We start from the raw sequence: 23581 nt of genomic DNA, 5'->3' as shown, positions 1-23581 counted from the left end.
GTGTGTGTGTGTGTGTGTGTGTGTATATATATATATACACACACACACACACACACACATTTTTAAATCTGAATTTTAGTCCAAGTCTGCCTCAACAGCCATTTTACTTTGGACAAATCAACTAATAAGGCTACCCTTCAGTTTTCCCACATAAAAAGTAGGTATGATAATCCATGATCCATATTACTCACAATGTTATTATAAGAATCGAATACAAATACATGAAAGTGCTAAGAAAAAAATATAAGTTCCATATAATGAGATTTTCTGATGTGGTAACATAGCACCAAAAAGAACCAGTTGGGGGCAGCACGATGCAGCACTTCAGATCCTTGGATGAAGTGGATCAGGTTTGGCAAGGCAGAGAGAATGGCTAAAAATACGCCAAACTTCTCAAAAGGGAAACCTGTTGATCTGCTTCATCTTGCTTGATAATCCAGCTCTGGAAATCTCAAAACGAGGTATAACGACAGCATTAGCATAGTGCCCTCGTCTCTTCACTCTAGTTGAATCTGTTCACAGTTTATGTCTGAGGTGCTCATTTGCTAAAATGAAACTGAACTTGCAAATTCCAAGCTATATGGGGGCAATGAAGCTAACAGCTAAACATGCAGACAAATTTCTTTAGCTCTGAGAGTGAAAAAGATATGAAGAAGCGGTGGTTCACTTGTTTGGCGTGGTGACAGTGTGACATGGAAGGCCTGACTTTGGGAGCCACTCAGGCTTCCTACTGAGGGCCAGGCAGAAAAGACTGGTGAAAAGCCTGTATGTGCATTCTCTGTGGGCCAGGCTAAGCCAGGACTCTTGATTCTGGTTCAGAGAAACACATGTTTATTACTCTGTCCAGTCATGTCTCTGAAAGCCTGAGAAATCCACAGACCAAGCCACAGGGTGGAGAGCAGAGGAGAGAGGCAAGACAAGGTGAGGAACCACACTGGCTAGTAGGCTCTGACTTTTCCTGGCAAGATGGAGAAAGCACAAACCAGATCCAGAGAGGGAAACCAAATGGAATTTATTTTTACAACCCACTTCTCTTGCCTGCCTTCGGTGAATACTTTGGTGGAGCTGATAAGCCTCTGGGCCCTCAGAAACCACAACTTCTCAATGTCTCAAGACCTTTGCACGTATGAGGAAAGAAAGTTTGAGATCTGCCAAGAAGGAAGATTTCTAAGTTGCTACACTGTGTGCCCATTAGTCGGAACGTCCACTTCCCTATAAGCAACTCCCTGTGCAGACTCAGCTGGTGTGTTCTCTGAACAAATCCCTCTGTGGGAAGCAGAGGCAAGAACAACTGTTCCAGCACATTCAGCTTTCCGGGTTGGGGATAACAGCTGCTTTGCTTTCATTTTCTTCCAGACCACTCCCTTGGGAGCTCTACAAAACAACCTAAGGCACTGGCAACACATTTAAATACCTACTACAGAGAGAAGATTTCATAATTTTATTGTTGTTCTTTTAAAATTTCAAGTTCAGAAAACTATAATATCAGCCAATCAAATGGGTTAAAGGTACTTCAATACCTTTAAGTGACTGTTCCCCAAATTTACCTACACCAAAACCTCTCCTCTTCATGGTCTAATAAAGTGTTAGAGTTTCTGCCATTTCATTTGTATTTGATACTTGATTTCATTAAAGACTCTTTTCTTAGAAGGCACTCAGTAAACAAATGTGTGTTTGGTGACTAAACAATATTACTATGTATGTAAGAAATCATATGCCAACACCCTAGAAAATCATCAAAGGGACGGGTAAGTGGACACTTAATTCTCCACTCAGGAATATCAATTCAGGGAATTCCCTTGCTGCCCAGGGGCACTTTCATTGCCATGGGCCCAGGTTCAATCCCTGGTCGCTGGGGAACTAAGATCCCGCAAGCCTCACGGTGTGGCCAAAAAAAAAAAAAAGGAACATCAATTCAGGTTATTTCTACAAAGATTTATTAAGCACTCCTCCCATTCCTGTCACCCCCATATGAGAGTAAGAACCTATCCATTTACATCAACATTATATCTCCCAGTGATTGGAAGAGTCCCATCCACATAGTAAATGTAGGTATGTAAACACTCAGTTTACACCTTAAAGAAGTTCAATGAAAGACACATAGGTAAGTAAATAACACTAATAACCCTTTAGCAGAGGTAAATACTTGGGTATGAAAGTAGATACTGAGGAGTTTAGAAAGTTTCAGAGAAAAAGTAACACCTGGGTTGGATCCTAAAAAGATAGTTAAGAGTTGTCTAGGCTGAGAGTATGGTTCTTCCCACATACACCCTATAGGCTCTGATGGTACCACTCAGACACAGACAGACACATAAACATGCCCATACAAAGAATATTCTGGAGCAGGACTAGGCAATACTTACCTCTCCCCGAAGTAACATTCACTACACCCAGGGCTCCTGTTCTCAATTCTTGCTGATTCTGATCATAACCTCACCCAATCATAACCAGTCAGAAGAACAAGGCAAACGGCTACCTTTTTTTTTTTTAACTTTGAATTATCAATATACTGATATCTGTAATCAAACAAACATCTATGAACAGTGGTTCAAAGACATATTCAGAGAGGTTCTGAAGAAAACATCAACTGTAAGAATTATTATACCTTTTTGATGAATCTACCCAAATAGCCTAGAGCTAAGGCACTTACCCAAGGCAGATAAATGTGCTGCCATCCAACTAACAGGGATCATTTGCTGCCACTTAATTAGCACAGTTGTCCTGAGGTAGACCCATTCATCTCTCTATCCATCCACCTACACAAACACTGAAAACCTACTACATAAAAACATAAAACTAAGTGGGGCCAGTCCCTGCCCTTAGTTCACAGTCTAGTCTAGTTGAGTTCACAGTCCAGTAGAGATGACATATAATCAACTAACAATTTTTTTTCATACAGGACAATGATCAGACATGCTTCACAGAAATATCATTCTAACAGTAATGTAAAAACTGTATGGAAAGGTCAAGAATTGAGGCTGGGGGGCTTCCCTGGTGGCGCAGTGGTTGGGAGTCCGCCTGCTGATGCAGGGGACACGGGTTCGTGCCCCGGTCCGGGGAGATCCCACATGCCGCGGAGTGGCTGGGCCCGTCAGCCATGGCCGCTGAGCCTGCGCGTCCGAACCCTGTGCTCCGCAACAGGAGAGGCCACAACAGTGAGGGGCTCGCGTACCGCAAAAAAAAAAAAAAAAAAAAAATTGAGGCTGGAAGAACAGTTAGAAGGCTTCTGGAATCATCCAGGTGAGAAGTAACAAATGCCTGAGAAAGACAATGGCAGCAAGAATGGAAAGGAGGTTAATACCTGGAGATATCTCAGAGGTAGAACCAATATGATTTGGTATTTAATCAAAGGCAGGGAATAATTAAAAGAGATACGGTATACAAAGTATGTCTAGCACAGTGCTCAGCTGACAGTACACAACTCATTCTCCCCACTATCAATATCTAATCATCATCATCCCTCCCCTTGGTCACGCCATTAGCTTTCTAACTAGTCTTCTTTTCCCCTTCTTACATCTTGAACAGACTTCTCATTCCAATCAATTTTCCTTAATACAGCCAAGATTAACCTTCTAAAATACCAACCTGAAGCCACTCCCTTGTTAAAATTATTCACTGATGCCCTATTACTCTTAGGATAAAATCCACAATCCTTAGCATGGCACACGAAGTCTTTCACTCCTGCTTATAAGGGTCTGACCCCTGCTTACTTGCACGTTTGTGCACATTGCTGGTCCCTTTACCTGGAATACCTTCCCCCACATAGGCCTGGCTAATCATTCATTGAGGATTCAGTTCTGTTTCCTGGAAGCCCATATGTAGGGTTGGGAGTAAAAAAGACATTCTATGCAAAAGGAACACAAAGATAAAGTGCAGAGATTAGTAGTCACTCCTTTTTGTTTTTCTTTCCCTGCGTAAAGTATAAGTAGGGGAGAAGGGATAAAGCTAAAAAGTAAAGCTGGTCAGTAAATTATAGTGGTGAAGCCCACATACTGCAGAGTTAGACTGCCTAGGACTGAATCTCACCTCTGACTAGTTGTGTGACACTGGGTTGGTTACTCTTTAATATTCATCTACAAAATGGGAATAATAATAGAACCTAATCTATAGAATTATGAAGATTTAATGAACTAATGTATAAAATGCTTAGAACAATGTCAAAGGAAGTTCTCAATGTTAGTTGTTATTATTGCTATTATTATTATATTTATTGTTAGTGTAAAAGTTCTGGAACACCAAGATGAAACATCTATAGCTAATTTAGCAGATCATGGGGACCACTAAAGGTTTATAGGTAAATGTATAATATAATCTATTGTGTGTTGAACTATGTCTCCCAAAAAGATAGGCTCAATTCCTAACCCCTGGTACCTGTGAATGTGACCTTATTTGAAAATAAGGTCTTTGCAGATGTAATCAAGTAAGATGAGGTCCTATTGGAGTAAGGTGGATCCTTAATCCAATATCTTAACAAAAAGAGGAGAGGAGATACAGACATACAAGGAGAATGTCATGTATCGATGGAGGCAAAGATTTGAGTGATGCATCTGTAAGCCAAGGAACACCAAGAGAGACTAGGAAGAAGCAAGGCAGGATCTTCCCCTAGAGCCTTCAGAGAAAGCAAGACCCTGCCAACCTTTGATTTCAGACTTCTAGCTTTCAGAACTATGAGGGAATAAATTTCTGTCTTTATAAGCCACTCACATTGTGGTGCTTTGTTAGGGCAGCCCTAGGAAACTAATACAGGACCAAAACTACATTTCAGAAAGCCCATGGTGGTAGCAGGATAGAGGAGGAGCTAGAGGGAGGTTTGAAGGGTACTGCATCAGTCCAGATGAGAGACGACCAAACACCTGACTTAGAATGCTACCATAGGTATGAAAAAGTGGGCTAGAGTTAGAACAAGCAGAGGTAGAATCTAAAGGATTTAGCAACTTAATGGTAGATATGAGAACTGAGGAAAAAGAGTCAGAGGCAACTCAGAGATTCCAAATAGATGTGTTGAGAGAAACAACGGGAAGAGATCCTACAATCTTATATACCAAAAGTAAGTCAGAAGCTCATCAGAAACCAGCATCAATGCCAAATAGCCAAATCAGTGGCTTGTCAAACCTCTTCTCTGGATGGGCCCTCTGCAGAGGAGGGCCTGGGTCCCGACCTAGTTTTCACTGAAGCCCAACAATGCCATTGTGCTGGCCACTGTATATTTGTTGGTTGGCTCCAAACACAAAGGCTAGCAGACATCCCATCCTGCTGGATTGGTTTAAAGAAGAAAAGAAAGCTTTGTTACTGCCCTGGGTAATTCCGGGACAGGCATCCCAAGAGCGCCCTGTGGGAGGCTCATGCTCCAAAGGAGCCTCCTGTTCTCAGCTCGAGGTTCCACAGCCACTACAAGTGCACATCCACACATCTGCCAAGGCCTGAGTTTGCCACGGTTCAGCCTCCACTCCAGGGGGTCCACCGGGACGTGCCTGACTCAGTCAGTAGTAATGAACTGATTCAAAGAGAAAGGGAACCCAAAATGTGTTTCAGAATATTTAAATGTTTCACTCTCTCTGCCTTCATATATGTTTACTGCCCAGAATACTCTTCTTCCCCTTCACAGCTTTGCTAATTCTTATTCATCCTTCTAAACCCAGCTTGAGTCTCTTATTTTGGAAACCATTTCCTGATACCCCATCCCATACTTTGTGCCACTTTGGCCCCCTGTATGTATTTCTACTATTGTTATCATATTGTACTATAACCTTGATGGCAGGGACCAGATCTTTCTCAACTTTGTAAGCCCAGTATCCGGTGACACAAACAATAAATTGTTGAATTAACAAATGAATATTTAAATAAATAGAGGCAGATTTTAAGTTCCCTCTTTTATTTGAAGCCCTCCCAATTCTGTCATTAATGTAACTTAAGATCAAAAAGAGAAATGTGCTTTGAGAGGAATTTTCTGATAAATATCATGCAAAACAAACATTTAATAATGTTTACTATATGGCAGATACTATGGTAGCAATGAATTTAAAGCAAAATACAAAACAGTGTGTTTGGCCACTTGGTAATATGAAATTTTGAGGATCCTTTGACACTCTGTCAGCAGATTCCTTAAAATGGTCAGAATCACATGGACTTAAAAAATATATCTAAGATCTCCTTCTGAGAATTATAGAGGGTATTTCTTTTATCAGTAGCTGAAAGCCAAGTAGAAGAGGCCATAAAGATATCGCCCCCTCTTTCCTCACACTTCCCACAGACACTTAGCATAACCCATTCACCACTTTAAGAACATGTTTGTTGGGCTTCCCTGGTGGCGCAGTGGTTGAGAGTCCGCCTGCCGATGCAGGGGACGCGGGTTCGTGCCCCGGTCCGGGAAGATCCCATGTGCCGCGAAGCGGCTGGGCCCGTTAGCCATGGCCGCTGAGCCTGCGCGTCCGGAGCCTGTGCTCCGCAACGGAAGAGGCCACAACAGTGAGAGGCCCGCGTATCACAAAAAAAAAAAAAAAGAACATGTTTGTTTAACGCACCTGAAGTAGTAAGAGTGTTTTTCTATGCACATAAACTACTATAAACAACAAAATGACTGTTTACCCACAAGATTCAAAAAAGTATGACTGGGACATCCCTGGTGGTCCAGTGGTTAAGAATCCACCTTCCAATGTGGGGGACACAGGTTCGATCCCTGGTCGGGGAACTAAGATCCCACATGCCGAAGGACAACTCAGCCCTCGCGCCACAACTACTGAGCCCACGTGCCACAACTAGACAGCCCATGCACCACAACTAAAGACCCTGCCTACCACAATGAAAGACCCCGCATACCGCAACAAAGATCCTATGTTCCCCAACTAAGACCCAACACAGACAAAAACAAAAGAAAGGAATGACTAAGCTTTTCCCACAGATTTTTAATTCTTACAGCAAACATCTCATAATCAAAATCAAATTTCTTTAAACATTAAAAGATAAATCCATAAAACAAATCTTCTCAAAGAAATGAACTAAGATAACAATAAGACTATTTTCTTTGCCCCATAAAGCTCTACTAGCAATCAATGGTTCCAGACATGATTTATGATCAGCCCAGGGCTCCTGACTACTCCATCCAGCTTGCTTTCCTATCCCCAAATCCATAATATCTCTACCAGCAACATGGCTATTAAGGTCATGTTTAAAAGCATTCTTCCCTCCAGCTTGCTACCCCACATCTACTACAACCCCACATCCTCCAGCTTCAGACAGGAACCTCTGACATTCACCTGGTGATTGGGCTCAGAGTGAACAAAGCAATCTATTAAGGAAGACAACACATCCTGCCTCCCCTTAGCAGATCTCAGGAGTAAAGGCTTGACAGTGGACAAAATGAAAATGGAAACCTAAAGAGGTTAAGTTTCTAATTAAGGTGATTTATATCAAAGGAGACTCTGTCCTCAAATAAGCTAATCATTTCTTCTACCTCTTCTGCCCATATCAACACACCACTTGGTCTCTGGGTAAGGAAGAAGTCAAGCAAAAGTTAGAGGCAACTATAAGCTCAAATGGTATCTTCTAGTGGCAAACAGTAGGTTGGGGGGTAGAAAGGGAGGAAAGGTTTCCAATTTGCTATGTGGAAGACAACTTCCCAACCCAATAGTCATGCCAAGTACAGGCAGAAATCTCCTCTGAAGGCTAAGGGTCAGATAGGTAACTAATTACCCACAAGTTCACAAAAATTCAAAAAGACTAGTTGGAGTTATCGAAGGAAGGGGTGGGAACAGAGGACTCAGCCAGTTCTGGTTCTACTGCTGAGAAAACAGACTTGAGGTCTGGTGTATACATAAGTATCTACAGCTGTAAGGAAAAAGAGAGAGGCTTTTCTTTGGTTTCAGACCATCTCAAGTGTCAGAATGATGTGCCCTCTGTAATTCCCTGGCAGTCCAGTGGTTAGGACTCTGCAGTTCCACTGCAGGGGGCATGGGTTCGATTCCTGGTTGGGGAACTAAGATCCTGCATACTGCACGACCAAAAAAAAAAAAAAAGAGAGAGAGAGAGAGTAAATGAGAAAAATCAGATGATTAATCTTGAGTGAAGTTAAGTCTGGATTTATTTTACCATGTTCCAAATTATCTTTCCTCTATCAGCCACTGGACTCTCTGGGAAGCAGCTAATGCTGGTCTAAGGCCAACTCTCAATTCAAACAAAGCAGCAGATCTGGATGTCATGTCACTCAGAAGCGTTCTAGGGATGCTAAATTCTAAAACATTTTTCTAAATGACTAAAGGCAGAGAATGACCATAGCACTGAATTCTAAACCCTTTCCAAATAAATTCAGAAAGTTCTAACACACAATTAACTTCACTTCTTGAGTTCACTGAGAAGAGGTTCAATGCCATTCCTAGATCAGTGTCTAGCAGAATAAGCCCCAATAAATACTAATTGAATTAATGAACAAATTAAGTGTCCCTAACTATCTATCTACATATAGAAATTCCTTCTACACTCTCCATGAATCAGCTCTCATCAGCTACCTCAGTCCTTAGACCTTAGACCAGAAAGCTCTTGCCCAAGGAAAGGCTTTAAGATGTAGTGATGTGTTATCCCTGAAAAGCTCAAATGCTGAGTCTCGTCTTCTGTAGCGAAGAGACTATGCCGATTACAGTGTTATGTTAAAAAAAAAAAAAAAAAAAAAAAGGGGGGGGGCTTCCCTGGTGGCGCAGTGGTTGAGAGTCCGCCTGCCGATGCAGGGGACACGGGTTCGTGCCCCGGTCCGGGAGGACCCCACATGCCGCGTAGCGGCTAGGCCCGTGAGCCGTGGCCGCTGAGCCTACGCATCCGGAGCCTGTGCTCCACAACGGGAGAGGCCACAACAGTGAGAGGCCCGCGTACAGCAAAAAAAAAAAAAAAAAATCCCAGGTAATACACACACAGCTGAGGAAGTTCTCCAGCAGCACTCTCCAAGTTTTCCACATCTCAGTAAATGAAACAACCACCCACCTAGAAAATGGGCATCTTTTTTTTTTTTTTTGCGGTACACGGACCTCTCACTGTTGTGGCCTCTCCCGTTGCGGAGCACAGGCTCCGGACGCGCAGGCTCAGCAGCCATGGCTCACGGGCCCAGCTGCTCCGCGGCATGTGGGATCTTCCCGGACCGGGACACGAACCCGTGTCCCCTGCATCGGCAGGCGGACTCTCAACCACTGCACCACCAGGGAAGCCCGAAAATGGGCATCATTTGATTCCTCACTCTTCTTTCTTACCTAAGTCACAAGACCTTGTCTTTCTATTTCTAAAACAGATCTTTAAAAATCTTCACAGATACCACCGCAGTTCAAGCTACCCACATCTCTCATATAATCTATACGTTTCTCCTCACTGGTCTCCTTGCCCTCACTTCCGTCCCTCTACAGTCAATTCTCCAGAGCAGCCAAAGTGCTATTTTAAAATGGAAATTGTATCCTACTACTCTCCTGTCTAAAATCCTTCAACTGCTTCCTGCTGTATTTAAAACAAAATTCAAAATACTCACCATGGCCTATAAGGCCCTGTATGATCCAGCCTCTTTCTCTCAAATTTTTAATCTTCTTCTCCTCCCTAATCTTCATGAGTATCTCCTTTTCTTTTAGGTATTCTCAGAAAAGTATTTCTATGACCTTATGTACAGGATAAGCTAGTCAGTATCAGCATATATACATTGTCCTTACTTATCTCATGGATGGATCAACAGTTTTTTCAAAGGTACATACTCATGAGGAAAATAATGCCCAAGGGTATGGAATAACAATATAATATGATGGGATAGATCTGAAAGGCAGTCCATTCTAAGCCCCACATCATACAATTGAAGTCCTTCTATAACATCCTTGCCAAGGGGCCAAAGTAACCCATATTAGCTTTATGAAGAGAATAGTTAGGGAAGAGAATAATCATACTAAACACAACTGTCCTCCTTAACGGTGGTGCCCTCTAACCAATACTCCAACTTTCCAACATCTAAGAATGTGATCTTTAGCTTCCTGAGCTTAATAAAACGGCAGTGCCTGAGGAAGCCTGCTATTTCCTCCACCCCAAGAACCCCAAGCTCTTCAATGACCTGTTACCTATTTGTTGCTAGTGGTAAACAAAACAGAACATGGTCCCAGTCCTACTGGAACTGACATATGAGAGAGACAATAAACAAACATTCAAATAAATGAAGATCTATATGTTATGAGATGTGCTACAATGAAAAAGGAAAGAGTGCTATCAAAGAGAATAATAATCTAAGTAACGATCTAGATGCAGGGAGATCACTGGGAAAAGCCACTACAGTAAAGTGAAAATTTAAACTAAGACTTGAAAATTGAGTTAAGTAGGTAAAAGTGGAAAAAGAGCTTTTCAGTTATTATTTAATCTAATTCTTAGCTTCTTTTTATATAAAATAGCAATCATAATAGCTATATCTCACAGGGTTGTCATAGGATGAAAAAAAGAAAATGCATGCAAAACTTTACATTCCAGATATATGAGCTATTTCTCTAACAAGTATTATGATTTTATAATCAGAAAAATGTTATTTTTTTTAAAAAGTGTCCCTGATACTGCCAAGTACAATAAATTATTGGTTAAAAAAATGAAATATTTTCTTATCCAAACACCTTAGTTGACTTGAAGACTTATCAGGTAAGTAACATGTCTGTTGTTTTATTTGTAAGTTAGTGCTCGGCTCTGTTCCTTCTGGGTGTACCAGAAACATATGTTTGATTGACTAGCTAATCTGGGTAGAAAAGAAATTGTTGAGCAAATTAGTTACAGAGGAAAAGGATGACTATGCAAGAGGCCTTACAATTGAACAACATAAGAGGCCATTTAGAAATTACTCCATTCATGAGGCAAGAGTTCCAGCCATTCATACAGGTACTAAAATGCATTGGAAAATTTACCTCAACTTCACTTTTTAGATGACATAAAGTGTTTGTTGTTTGCTTCCTTTCTCCCTATTCAATCATTCAGCCAATGTCTATAAATGAGTGTCCTAAACACAAGGTACTGCTGGGAGATTAGGAGCATACAGATAAGTAAGACACTATCCCTGCCATTATATAATAGCCAGCAACTGGTTTTACATAGCACTTTCACAGTTACCTCATTTGAACTTTGCAAGATCTTGAAACATTCTGTCATCCTTTTCTTTCTTTTAATAAATTTATTTATTTTTATTTATTTATTATTATTTTTTGGCTGTGTTGGGTCTTCGTTGCTGCACGCAGGCTTTTTCTAGTTGCGGCAAGCAGGGGCTACTCTTCATTGCAGTGCGCAGGCTTCTCTTGTTGCCGAGCACAGACTCTAGAGCGCGCAGGCTTCAGTAGTTGTGGTGCACAGGCTTAGTTGCTCTGCGGCAGGTGGGATGTCCCTGGAGCAGGGCTCGAACCCGTTTCCCATGCATTGGCGGGCAGATTCTTAACCACTGCGCCACCAGGGAAGCCCTGTCATCCTTTTCTTATGAATGAGGAAATCAAGCCCAGAGATTTAAATAACTTGTCTATGGTTATTCAACTAGTAATGGTGGAACCTGGATTTGTACCCAAGTCTTTTGACCCTGAAGCCTGGGTTCCTCCTCTATTCTAGGAGCTTACACTTGTGCAGGGAAACTAAAGCAAAAATAACTTTAATATATGGCAAAATGTTTAAAAAGAGGTGTCAAAAAAAGTGTAAGAGAAGGTCAATGGAGGGAAACATTTTGACTACATAAGGGAGAGGTACGGAGGTTTAGCAGTGGCAGAGAAAGAATCAGGAAAGGTTTTATGGAGGAATAAGTGGACTTTGAGCCAAGTCTTGAAGGGAGGGAAGATTTCTATAGGATAAAGGCAAAGAGTGTATTCTGGGCTGAAGAAATAATATGAATAAAGAGGCAGGAAAACACACAGTGTTTAGTAAACACATTAAACCCAGTTTGCCTGAGTTATAGAGTACTTGTTAAAGAGGAGGAGAACTAGAAGAAAAAAAGGCAGGATGATGCTAGAGCACAGAGGACCGAATATCAGGCTAAGAGTTAATCCTGAGTTCCATGTTTTAACACTGGCTGTGCATCAAAATAACTTATGGCACTTTATTAATTTATTTTTAAAAACAGATGCCTGGGCCTCACCCAAGACTTTAACTCAATAGGCCTTGTGTGAGGTCCTGGCATCTGCACTTTCTAAAAAGCTCCTAAGCAATTCTGGTAAGCAACTAAGGTTACAAAACTATACTGTAATCAGCGAGGAAATCACTGAATGCTTTTGAACCAGAAAATGCCACTGATTATTCATTTATTCATTCAATCAACAAATATGATGAGGGACTTCCCTGGTGGTCCAGTGGTTAAGACTCTGTGCTCCCAATGCAGGGGGCCCAGGTTCAATCCCTGGTCGGGGAACTAGATCCTACATGCCACAACTAGAGATCCTGCATGCCGCAACAAAGATCCCACGTGCCACAACTAAACCTGGCACAACCCAAATAAATTAATTAATTAATTAAAAAATTTTTAAAGATGGTATTAAAAAATATATGATAAGCAGCTATCATTGTCAGGCACTATACAGGACCCAGTGGATGTCAATGCAAACAAAACAGTCAAGGAATTTATAAACTACATACACAAGCAAACAGTGAATTAAAGTCAATGGTAAATACTATTGTATTATGGGAGCGTGTAGGAGGGGTACCTAACTAATCTTGGGAGATTAGAAAAGGCTCCCAGAGATAGTAATATCTAAGCTGAGTCCTGAAGGTTAAATAGGAGTTGGCCAGACCATTGGGAGATGGAAGGATTGTGTCCTAGGCAGAGGGAAGAGCTGGTGCAGAGACCCGAAGGTGGAAAGGGTCACATCCCATTTGTGGAACTGAAAGAGAAAGAGGTTCAGTACAGCTGTAGTGCACAACTGAGACAAGAACCAACAGGTCAGAGAAGAATGAGCAGTGAGGCCACAGAGATAATGAGTACCAGGATTAGAGGTTTTGACTTTAACCTGAGGGCAATGAGGAGCCATAGAAGGGTTTATGCAGGGAAAAACAAAATTAGATTTGTATTAAACGCTGTGGTGTTGGCAAAAAGACAGACATATAGACTAATGGAATAGAATAGAAAGCCCAGAAATACACCCTCATGTATCAAAGGAAAGGATAGTCTCTGCAACAAATTAGAGATGGAGAAATGCAAATGAAAACCACAGTGAGATATCACCTCACACCCATTAGAATGCAACTATTAAAAAAAAAAAAGGATGTGGAGAAATTAGAACCCTTGTGCACTATTGGTGGGACTGTAAAATGGTATAATAGCTATGGAAAACAGTATGGTGGTTCCTCAAAAAATTAAAAATAGAACTATTACATCATTCAGCAATTCCACTTCTGGGTATATTTGCAAAAAAACTGAAAACAGGGTCTCAGAGAGACATATGCACACCTACGTTCAAAGCAGTATCATTCACAATAGTCAAGAGGTAAAAGCAACCCAAATGTCCATTGACAGATGAATAGATAAGTAAAATATAGTATGTATATACTTACAATGGAATATTATTCAGGCTTAAAAAGAATGGAAATCCTGTCACATGTTACAATATGGATGAACCTTTAGGACACTAAGCTAAGAAAAATGAGCCAGTCACAAAAAGACAAATACTGTGTGATTCCACTTTTCTGAGGTACCTAGAATTGTCAGAATCATAGAAACAGAAAATAGAATAGTGGTTACCAGGGACTGGAGGAAGGGGGAAATGGGGAGTTGTTTAATAGTATAGAGTTTCAATTTTGCAAGATGAAGACGATCCAGAAATCTGTTGCACAACAATAAAAACATATTTAATACTAACTACTGAATTGTACACTTAAAAATTGCTAAGATGGTTAAAAAAGAGATCTGTATTTTAAAAGGACCACTCTGGCTCGCAATATGGACAGTATGGATTTAAGGTGAGGAACAAAACTGACAGGGAGACTAGTTTAGAAGGTTGTGGCGAAAGAGATGGCAATGGCAGAAGGAACTGGCCTAAGGTAAATGCATTCAGGGTAGTAAGAGGTAAAATGGTTAGGTCATGGTGACTGAGAAGATGTAGAAAATGGGAGAGATCAGGGATGAAGGAAAAGAGAACTATCATTTGTAGAAAAGCTAAGCACTCAACTAATACTTTTACAAGTTAGTAATTCATTTAAGAAACATGTATGAAGTAGCTACTTGTGCCAAGTATTACAGAAGGCTTTAAACAACTTTTCTGCCCCTTCACAGAACAACTTCTCCTTTTTGAAGTTCACCTAAACTGGCCGTTGACACAAAGTGTCTGCTTAATAATTATTTGTTGAGTAGGAAACAGACACAAGCAATTTCTATGAGAAGGTGAAATGAGCTAAAATGAGCATGTTGAGGAAAGAAAAGCTTATGATTCACTTTGGAAATCACTGATCTAAGAATTTACTATATAAGCAAGCAATGGTGACCACGATAACAAGAAAAGACCAACATAAAGAGCAAGTAAACACAGAAGGTACAGACAGTAATTAGGTATCAGGTGTAGGAATGCTGAAATGCCCTTGAATAGTAGGAATGTGTGAGAGGTATATTGGGAGACCACCCTCTCTCCATTGAAGATTCAGCAGTGAACAAAATAGCCAGGATCAAGGAGCTTAAAGTCGAGTAAACTGGATTACAGTCAGGTGGAACTTGACTCAATCCTAGCTCCACTACTTAGCTAAGAGACCTCAGATAAATTAATTTCTCTCTGAGCCTCAGATTTCTCACCTGTAAAATGGGGAAAATAGCATATATTCCATGGGATTGTACGCTAATTTATCCCCACCCCCACCGCCAAGGGAGAGGCTTAGCAGGACCTGGCACACTGAAATAAGAAAAATGACTTAAAGATTTTCATTATTATTACTCGGGAAGTAATACAGCAGTTGAAAAACGCCTCCTTCTAAATCAATAAAATATTTTCTAGTGAAAAAGCTGATAAACAGAAACAGGAATGTGCACAAGGAAGGTATCATTCAGAGTACTCCGTGGAATCCCAATGTTCTATAAAGTTATTTCCACTTGGAGACAACTTGAACTTGAACAGGTTCAAACTCAACCTGTTCAAAACTGACCTCTTGATCATTTCCCATCTTGTACCTCCTGTAGTCTTCCCCATCTCCATTAACAGCAACTCTATCCTTCAGATTCTCAGGCCAAAAACCTTGGTTATCCTTGAGTTATTTCATCTTCTCAAACCTCTCACCGAATGCATCAGGAAAGCCTGTTTTCTCTGCTTTCAAAATAGATCCAGAATCACAAGGTCCACTGCTACCACTCTGGTCCAAGTTACCATCATTTCTCACTTTTTTTGGTATAGTCTCTATTTATTGCATGGACTCTGTTGCAATAGTCTCTCTTAACTAGTCTTCCTGCTTTCAACCTTGCCTCCTTTTCAGTCTATTCACCACACAGTAGCCAGGGTGATTCTGTTAAAAGGTAAGTTACATCATGTCACAACTCTACTCAAAAACCTCCAAAGACTTCTCAATTCACCCTGAGTAAAAGCTGAAACTCTTACAATGGTCTGTAAGACACTACGTGCTCTGGCCCATGTTTCCTCTCTTACCTTCATCTACTACTATTCTTTTTTACTCTCTCTGCTGAGGCCACATCACCGTCTTTGGAGTTCTTCGACCACATTCAGCACCAGGCATTTCTGCCTCTATGCCTTCGCACTTACTGTTCCCACTGCCTAGAACACTCTTTCCCCAGATATTCACATAGCTAGCTCCATTACCTCCTTAATTTTTGTCTCTTCTGTGATACTTCCCCTATCCACATATTCAAAATTGCAAACCCCACAGCACAAAACACCATATATATTACAATTTGTTTTCCTGTTTAATCTAACTCCCCTGCCCACCCCCTGCTCATTACAATGTAATTTCCATGAGGGTAGAGATCATTATTTGTTCATTATTATATTCCCAGTACCTGGAATAGTGCTGGACACATAGTGAGAGCCAGTAATTTTTTTTTTTTTTTGAATGACTAAATGAGCTGGAGGCAAGCTAGCAAGTCAGGGGAAAACTTCTTTAAGAATAAAGTAAACGAAATGAACTCTTCTATTATTTGTGGGTTAAACTGCCAACCGCAAATTCTTATTTCTCAAATGTCTTAGGGAGTTACTAAAAATAAGGGCAGAAAACATGTACCACAATTTATTTAGAGATTTCTTTATTACTAAATGACCAAACCAAAAAGTTAAACAGAAGCTACTTTTTTCAAAAGTAAAGAAGATGCCAACATGTATTAATAGGAATGCTTTAGCTATTTTTACAAGTATAAATGAAATAAACTTCTAATTGTGAAAGGACTTGAGATGTAACATTTCACACTATTTTTGACTTTTGGCTCTTTCCACTGGAGTTAATTCAGCTTTCTTATATATACTATGGGCCCAGCCACACGGGGCATTATACAGACCCTATTTAAGAGACTGAGTTCCACTAGAGGGATTTGACATAACTTGGAAAGTGGAAGGGAGAAGAGAGACAAGGGTCCTGGAAGGCATATCTAAGGCCAGCATGTGTAGAAGACAGCAAAAAGACCCACCCAACTAAAGGGAGCAATTTGAATTCTGAAATCCGATTAGAGAGAGTCTAGAATGCTAAACGGAAGTTTTTAAACAGAAGCATCACATTATCAAAGTATGCCTAATGAAGATTACTCATGTAGTAGCATATCAAATTGAAGCAAAGATATATTAGGGACAGGAAAAGCAGCCACATGCTTGAAAGATAGGGTATGGGTATGCTGCCAAAGTTAACCCAAGGCAGGCACCAGACAACTTTGCATTTGGCTCAAGGTAAATAAGGCCAGGAGAATACTCTGTACTGGGTCACACAAAAGCAAGAAAAGCAGCAGGCAAAACTAATGGCAATATCACTGCACACCAAGAAACTAGAATCGGGGTCTGGCTGCTCATTTTTATAAATAATGCATGAGTTTGGTCACTGAACCCACAGAGTTTCCTTTCATTGTAAGCTCTCTGATTATATAAGGCTTCTTACAAGTCTGACAGAAACCGACTCAGAAACAACACATATCAACCCACATAAACAAGGAGTTTCCAAAGTAACTCTGCTTTAAGAAAGAAGGTGTAGAGTTGGGGTGGAAATGGTGAGTGAGAAGAGGATGAGGGCTATGTGAATTAAAAAATTCTCTTCAGCCACCTGCAGGGCTGACCATTCCCTCATGAGGGAAGAGCATTTCTTTCAGTACCAAGTATCTACCTGGCTGAGGTGACTTCGCTGTAAAGAGGCCAAGCAATTGCTCTGTTTATAGCTAAGTGGTTCTCATTGCCACAGTGGAAAAAAGAATAGTTTCTCCATGGCAGAAATGGCAAGAAAGACCCCAAAACATCCTACCCGCCAAGCAATTCTTTTGCTGACTCCCTGGACCAGAGTATTGTCACTTGAGGCCCCTGCCCCATAACCTTATACCCTACTCATCCCCCAAATTCCCAATCTTCTAGGCACTAAGAGGTTCTGCACAAAGACTGTTTGATTATGAGGATATTTCCCTCTTTGTGCTTTTCTTAACAAACTAAAAAACAAGAATAAAAACAAAACAAAAACAAAAAGCACAAAAAAAATTATGAGATGTCGTATAATCTGTCTGGAAGCATCTCTCTCTCCTCTCTTTCTTTGACAGCCCCCCCCATCTTGAATATAGAAGAGAAAACATATAGCATGTAAGTTGGTGGCAGCCACTTTTTATGAATGACAGCCAACCTTAGGGTGAAGCTGACAATGTAAGCACAGAACAAAGAGATGGAAAGGGGTGGTGGTGGGGGGTGTCTCTGGATAACATCTATTTAGCTGTTGAATTAAACCAACCCCTAACCTAATAAACTGCTGGAATTCCAGTTTACATGTCCTTTTGTTGCTTAAGGCCATTTAACTATTTTCTGTTACTTGTACCCAAATACATTCTAATATATCCAGTAACCAGAAAACAGCTTTCCCAAATAACCCAAAATATTCAAAGTTAGTCAGAATCGAATTCTACAAATACTACACATGCTACACATACAAGAACCTGTGCTCAGCACTATGAAGAATACAGACGTGAATTAAGGACATCATGTTGTAATGGAAACAGTACAGGGTTTGAAGTCAGATGAACCTGGATCTAAATCCTACTTTGGGGAAATCATTTAATTTCTCTCAGCCTTAGTTTTTTCATCTATAAAATGGAGGAAATAGGACTGTAGAATTGTGAGAATTATAGCTAATATATAAAACACCAAGCATAGCACTTAGCCCATAGTGGGAGTTTAGTAACTGGTAGTTATAATTTTTAAAATGAGAGCAAAGTCTTTACCCTCAAGTAGGGTAGAAAAGACAAATAATTATGATGTGCTGACTGGGATATTTATAGGGTATGGGAAATTGCAAACAAAGGTTCCAATTCTTCACCCCTTACTGAATCACTGTCCTTTGACATGTAACTTTGCAGTATGCTCCCAGTGTGGACTCGGGCATGTGACTTGCTTTGTCCAACAGGATGTTGGCCAAGCAAACTTGAAGATAAGCAGAATCATGAAAAGCACTTGTGCAAATGGGCTAGCATACTCTTGCTATTCTGGTTTCATCTTAAAAAGGACATGTCCAGGTTAGCCCACTGGTCCCAGAAGAGAATGAGAAACAGCTGGAGCAAAGTGCCCCACAAAGCCCAGCCTAGAGCAGACCACCAGCTGACCTGCAGATGCATGAGTGAGCAAAAGTGAGAGCAGCAGAACTGCCCAACTGGGCCCAGCTCAGCTTAGCTGAACCTGCAGAGGTATCAGAAATAAATGTTTACTGTTGCATGGTTTTGTGGCTGGATATTATACAGCAATAGCTAACTGACCATACGGTTATATTTTCTGTCTTTAAAAACCAAAGATTTCCACTTCCTTGATATTTGTGACCAAATGAAAGATAAGGTTAGGTCTTCTGAGTCAAAGACACACTTTTAGATTCTTAATTCAACTTATTAAACTCAAAAGGTTCTACACCTAATCTTTTTTTTTTTCTTTAAAGGAACATTTATTTATTTATTTATTTATTTTTGGCTGCTTTGGGTCCTTGTTGCTGCACAGGGTTTCTCTAGTTGTGGTGAGCGGGGACTACTCTTTGTTGCAGCGCACGGGCTTCTCATTGTGGTGGTTTCTCGTTGCGAAGATGGGCTCTGGGTGTCAGAGGTTCAGTTGTGGCACGCGGGCTCAGTAGTTGTGACACATGGGCTTAGTTGCTCCGCGGCATGTGGTATCTCCCCAGACCAGGGATCAAACCCGTGCCCCCTGCGTTGGCAGGCAGATTCTTAACCACTGCGTCACCAGGGAAGTCCCTCTACCTGATCACTGTTGTGGCCTCTCCCATTGCGGAGCACAGGCTCTGGACACGCAGGCTCAGTAGCCATGGCCCATGGGCCCAGCCGCTCCACGGCATGTGGGATCTTCCCGGACCAGGGCATGAACCCGTGTCCCCTGCATCGGCAGGCGGACTCTCAACCACTGCGCCACCAGGGAAGCCCTACCTGATCTTTTATCAACTTCTTTCTCTTTAACAAATACTCATTTGCTTAAAAACTTAGAAGTCTATCCTTACTATAGGTAGTTTAAAGAAAACACACCTAAATGTCTTACTGTTCCAAGTTCAATTAATGTCTACAATTACAATGAAGACTTGTGGAAATGGCTGAAGCCCAGAAATGTCTATATCACCATTGTATATGAGAAATATTCTTCTTAATAATATCAATACTTTATAGGCATTAATAAGAGCTATGCTTGTCTCCTATAATTATTGGTAAACTATTTTAAGAGAAATAAGGAATGGTGCTCACATTACTGTGGAGGGCAGGCATTCTGCCAACCAAGAAATATTTACTAAATATCATCCAAGTTCCAAGCAGTATGCTTGATGTTATTAGTAATTTATTTTTATGATCCTTAGTGAAACCAATAGCTGTGCTGTCAAGTCAAATTATAAGGCAATTAAACCTAGGAGTCTCCAGAAATCTATGGCATGATGGCCTTTGCTGATCCCCTTCTGAAAACAAGCAAGAACATTTGGATATTTGGGCCTCACGGCCTTCAGCCTATTAACATCATAATAAAGATTGTTAATATCATAAACTATATCAATATCTCATTAATGATACTGGAAATATACTCACAAAGCACTTACTGTATATTGTATATGGCTATAAACAAGCTAATAAGCAACAGAAAATATTATTTAAGTGCAACATGGCCAAAAGAATGTTGCATTATGATCATACATTTCTGCCATTTCTACTACACCCACTTTTAAACTTGAGACATGATCACAGATTTCAAAGCATGTTCTTCTTTGTCAGTAAAACCAACACACAAGCCCTTCCAATGAACTCATGTTTCAGAAAACAGTGATATAAACAGAGTGCAACAAATACTTTTACAAGTGTTTATTAGTTTATTAGTGCCAGAGCTTTAGTGGATAGAAGGCTTGAGAGGACAGAGTTTTGTCTTTGAGGAATTTATAGACTTACTTCTGAGAAAAGAAATACACAGAAAATGTTTCTTGATCCAGGATGCGGGTTATGGGTGTGTTCATTTGTGAAAACCTAGTGAGATGCACACTTTTCATGTGTGCTTTTCTGTTATGTTATACTTTGTAAAATTTTTTAAAAATCTAATGACATTAACAGTAGTACAGAACTAAGTACCAAATGAAAAATACTGACAATTCAAGGAGTTCAGGAGGGACTAGTCACTGTTAATAAAAGCTGTAATAGTTAAAATGTATTAAGCAATCACTACATGCCAGGTACTGTGTTAAATAAGCGTTTTATATTTCATCCTCACAATATCACTGTGAGGTCATGATCTAACCAACAGTTACTTGTCACAATTACATAATTACTCCTTCCTCCTTGAAACCCCTTCCTTTCCATTCCAGGCCAACACACTCCTGGGTTTTCTTCCTATCTCCCTAGCTACTCTTCGATCTGCCTTTTACCCCAGACTTTTAAAATTCAAATACTTTAGGGCCCAGCTATAGTCCTCTTCCCTATCTAGATTCCCTGGGATAGGTACTACTATCATTATTCCCGTTTTACAAGTGAAAACACTGCAGCACAGGGAGATTCAAACCTAGGCAATCAATACTACAGAGCCCATGCTCTTCACTACCTCACTAACCCACTTTCTTTGGTCTTCCATATAAGAGGCAGGACATAGCTACATACACTTCACATTCCGGTATCCTCAGTAATTGAGAAAAAAGACATAGGGTAAGGCACACGGGACCCTCCTTGATAAGATATTAACGATTAATACCAGGTACCAAGCCAGCAGGAAACCAATGCTCTTGCAAATTCTGTTAAACAATTTTCCTTCCTAAATTTCTTCACTTTGTGTTTTGGTACTTCTCAAGGAGAAATGTGAAAACATTCTAGAACATAGATTCTCAAACCTAGATGCTCATTAGAATAATCTGAAGAGCTTTCAAGAATACATATGGGCCCTCTGAAGACCTAGTAAACCTAGAGTATTCCAGGAATCTGTGCTTCTAAGAAGCACCCAAGCAAATTCTGAAGTTGGTAACCCAGTACCTGAATTTGGGAAGCCTTTGTTCCAGAGAGGATTCTCTGGTCCTCAGAGGCTGAGTAATGACTACCACATATTTACCTGCCTATAAGAGGCTGAAAATGAAATGAGAATAAAGATGTAAATTCTCCAAGGAGTAGTTTCCTTCAATCAGGAAACTAGAGCAGCAGCAGTGGAATTTTAGATCAGGACACCACAAATTTCTGGGTAGTCTGGGAATTTGTTGCCATGATAGAGTTTGCAGCCAAGTGATGCCATCCTTTAGTTTAGGAGGGGGTCATCTGGGCAGCAAGAACCAATATAATATTTGAGCACTCATTCCCCGAGAACTCACCACGTGTTATTAGGGAATCCAAGAGTATTAATAGATATGGCCATTGTCCCCAGGCTACAGAAGAAAACATTGTTAACATGCCATTTTTGCATAACCATAAATGCACACATATTTTGCGTACATATGCCAGTAACAATTACAGTGGAACCATACATGCTGAAACTAAGGCAAAGAAGTCACTACAACACGCTCATTGAAGTCTTACCTCTGTGAGTGCATGCAATTGTCCTTGATGTACACACACACCCATGAACCTACAAAACGAAACAGATGTTTTTTTAAACAAATGAAAAGGACATGAACATAACTAGTGTAGTTGCACATGCAAGACAATCCAATACCTGTGAAGTCTACTGGGTTCCTGTATAACAGCGGTCCCCAACCTTTTCGCCACCAGGAATGGGTTTCGTGGAAGACAATTTTCCCGGGAAGGGGGTGGGGTGGGGTGGGGTGGGGGAGGAATGGTTCGGGTGGTAATGCGAGCAATGGGGAGCATTGGGCCGTGGCAGATGAAGCTTGGATCGCTCGCCTGCCATTCACCTCCTGCTGTGCGGTTCCTAACACGCCGCAGACTGGTACTGGTCCTCGGTCCATGGCCTGGGGACCCCTGCTGTATAACAAACCTTGATAGCACTCCTGTAACTTTCTAAGTTTATCATGAAACATCTGGTTGTGGCAAGACCTAGTGGTAAAAAGCAATGGTAGGGACTTCCTGGTGGCACAGTGGTTGAGAGTCCGCCTGCCGATGCAGGGGACACGGGTTCGTGCCCCGGTCAGGGAAGATCCCACATGCTGCGGAGCAGCTAGGCCCGTGAGCCATGGCCACTGATCCTGCGCGTCCGGAGCCTGTGCTCCGCAATGGGAGAGGCCACAACAGTGAGAGGCCCGCATACAGCAAAAAAAAAAAAAGCAATGGTAGAAGAGGGAGGGGAGCAAGCCTTTAAAAACAGCATGGTATAATGGAACAAGCACCAAACTGGAAGCAAAGAAACCTGGTGATGGTTTAGCTCTGCCATTATCTGACTACGTGCTCACACACACAGAAAGGTCACTAACCCTATGGGGCTCAGTTTCCTCACCTAGAAAGTAAGTAGGTTGAACTACCCAATCTGACGGTCTGTAATTTACAAACAACAAACGGGTTGGGAGCACCCGCATTGGCTGGATGACAAAGGGCTAACTTCCTTGACATAAAAAGAACTCTTCTAAGTATGTAATTTTAAAAAGAACCCAGTAGAAAAATAAGCAAAAGGTACATGTGTAACTCACACAAAAATAATAAAGGGCTAATAATATCAAAATGTACTCTAATTCCCTCATAATTAGAGAGATGTACACTAAAACAGGAGATACTACCTTTTAAATCTATCAATGAACAAAGATTAAGAATGATAATGCTTGGCAAATTCCCTGGTGGTCCAGTGGTTAGGTTGAGTCCCTGGTCAGGGAACTAGGATCCCGTAAGCCGCGCGGCACAGCCGGAAAAAAAAAAGAATGCTAAAGCTCAATGTTGTCCAGAAGGTAAGGAAACTGGGATAGGAAACACTGTTGAGCTCTTGGCCCAACTTTTTCAAAGGGTAATTAATTGATCACATCTAGCAAAAATTTTAATTGCTCCAACAATTCCACCTCTAGGAATTTATCTTACAAGTATACT

General features: G+C 40.9%; 1 protein-coding gene across 3 annotated transcripts in view; it reads right to left on the bottom strand.

The window, feature by feature from the left end:
* Positions 1-23581, bottom strand: part of TESK2 (testis associated actin remodelling kinase 2) — a 131022-nt gene that overhangs the window by 16692 nt on the left and 90749 nt on the right. For all 3 annotated transcript variants that reach the window (XM_029227992.1, XM_029227995.1, XM_029227993.1), the window contains exon 4: positions 22130-22178. In XM_029227992.1, the coding sequence (XP_029083825.1) occupies positions 22130-22178 (49 nt within the window). The remainder of the gene's footprint in view (positions 1-22129; positions 22179-23581) is intronic.

Source organism: Monodon monoceros, unplaced genomic scaffold (assembly GCF_005190385.1).
Source record: "Monodon monoceros isolate NGI ecotype Baffin Bay Population unplaced genomic scaffold, NGI_Narwhal_1 Super_Scaffold_18, whole genome shotgun sequence".
Taxonomy (NCBI): Eukaryota; Metazoa; Chordata; class Mammalia; order Artiodactyla; family Monodontidae; genus Monodon; species Monodon monoceros.
The sequence above is the reverse complement of the archived record's forward strand: the minus strand, read 5'-3'. Positions and strand labels throughout refer to the sequence as shown.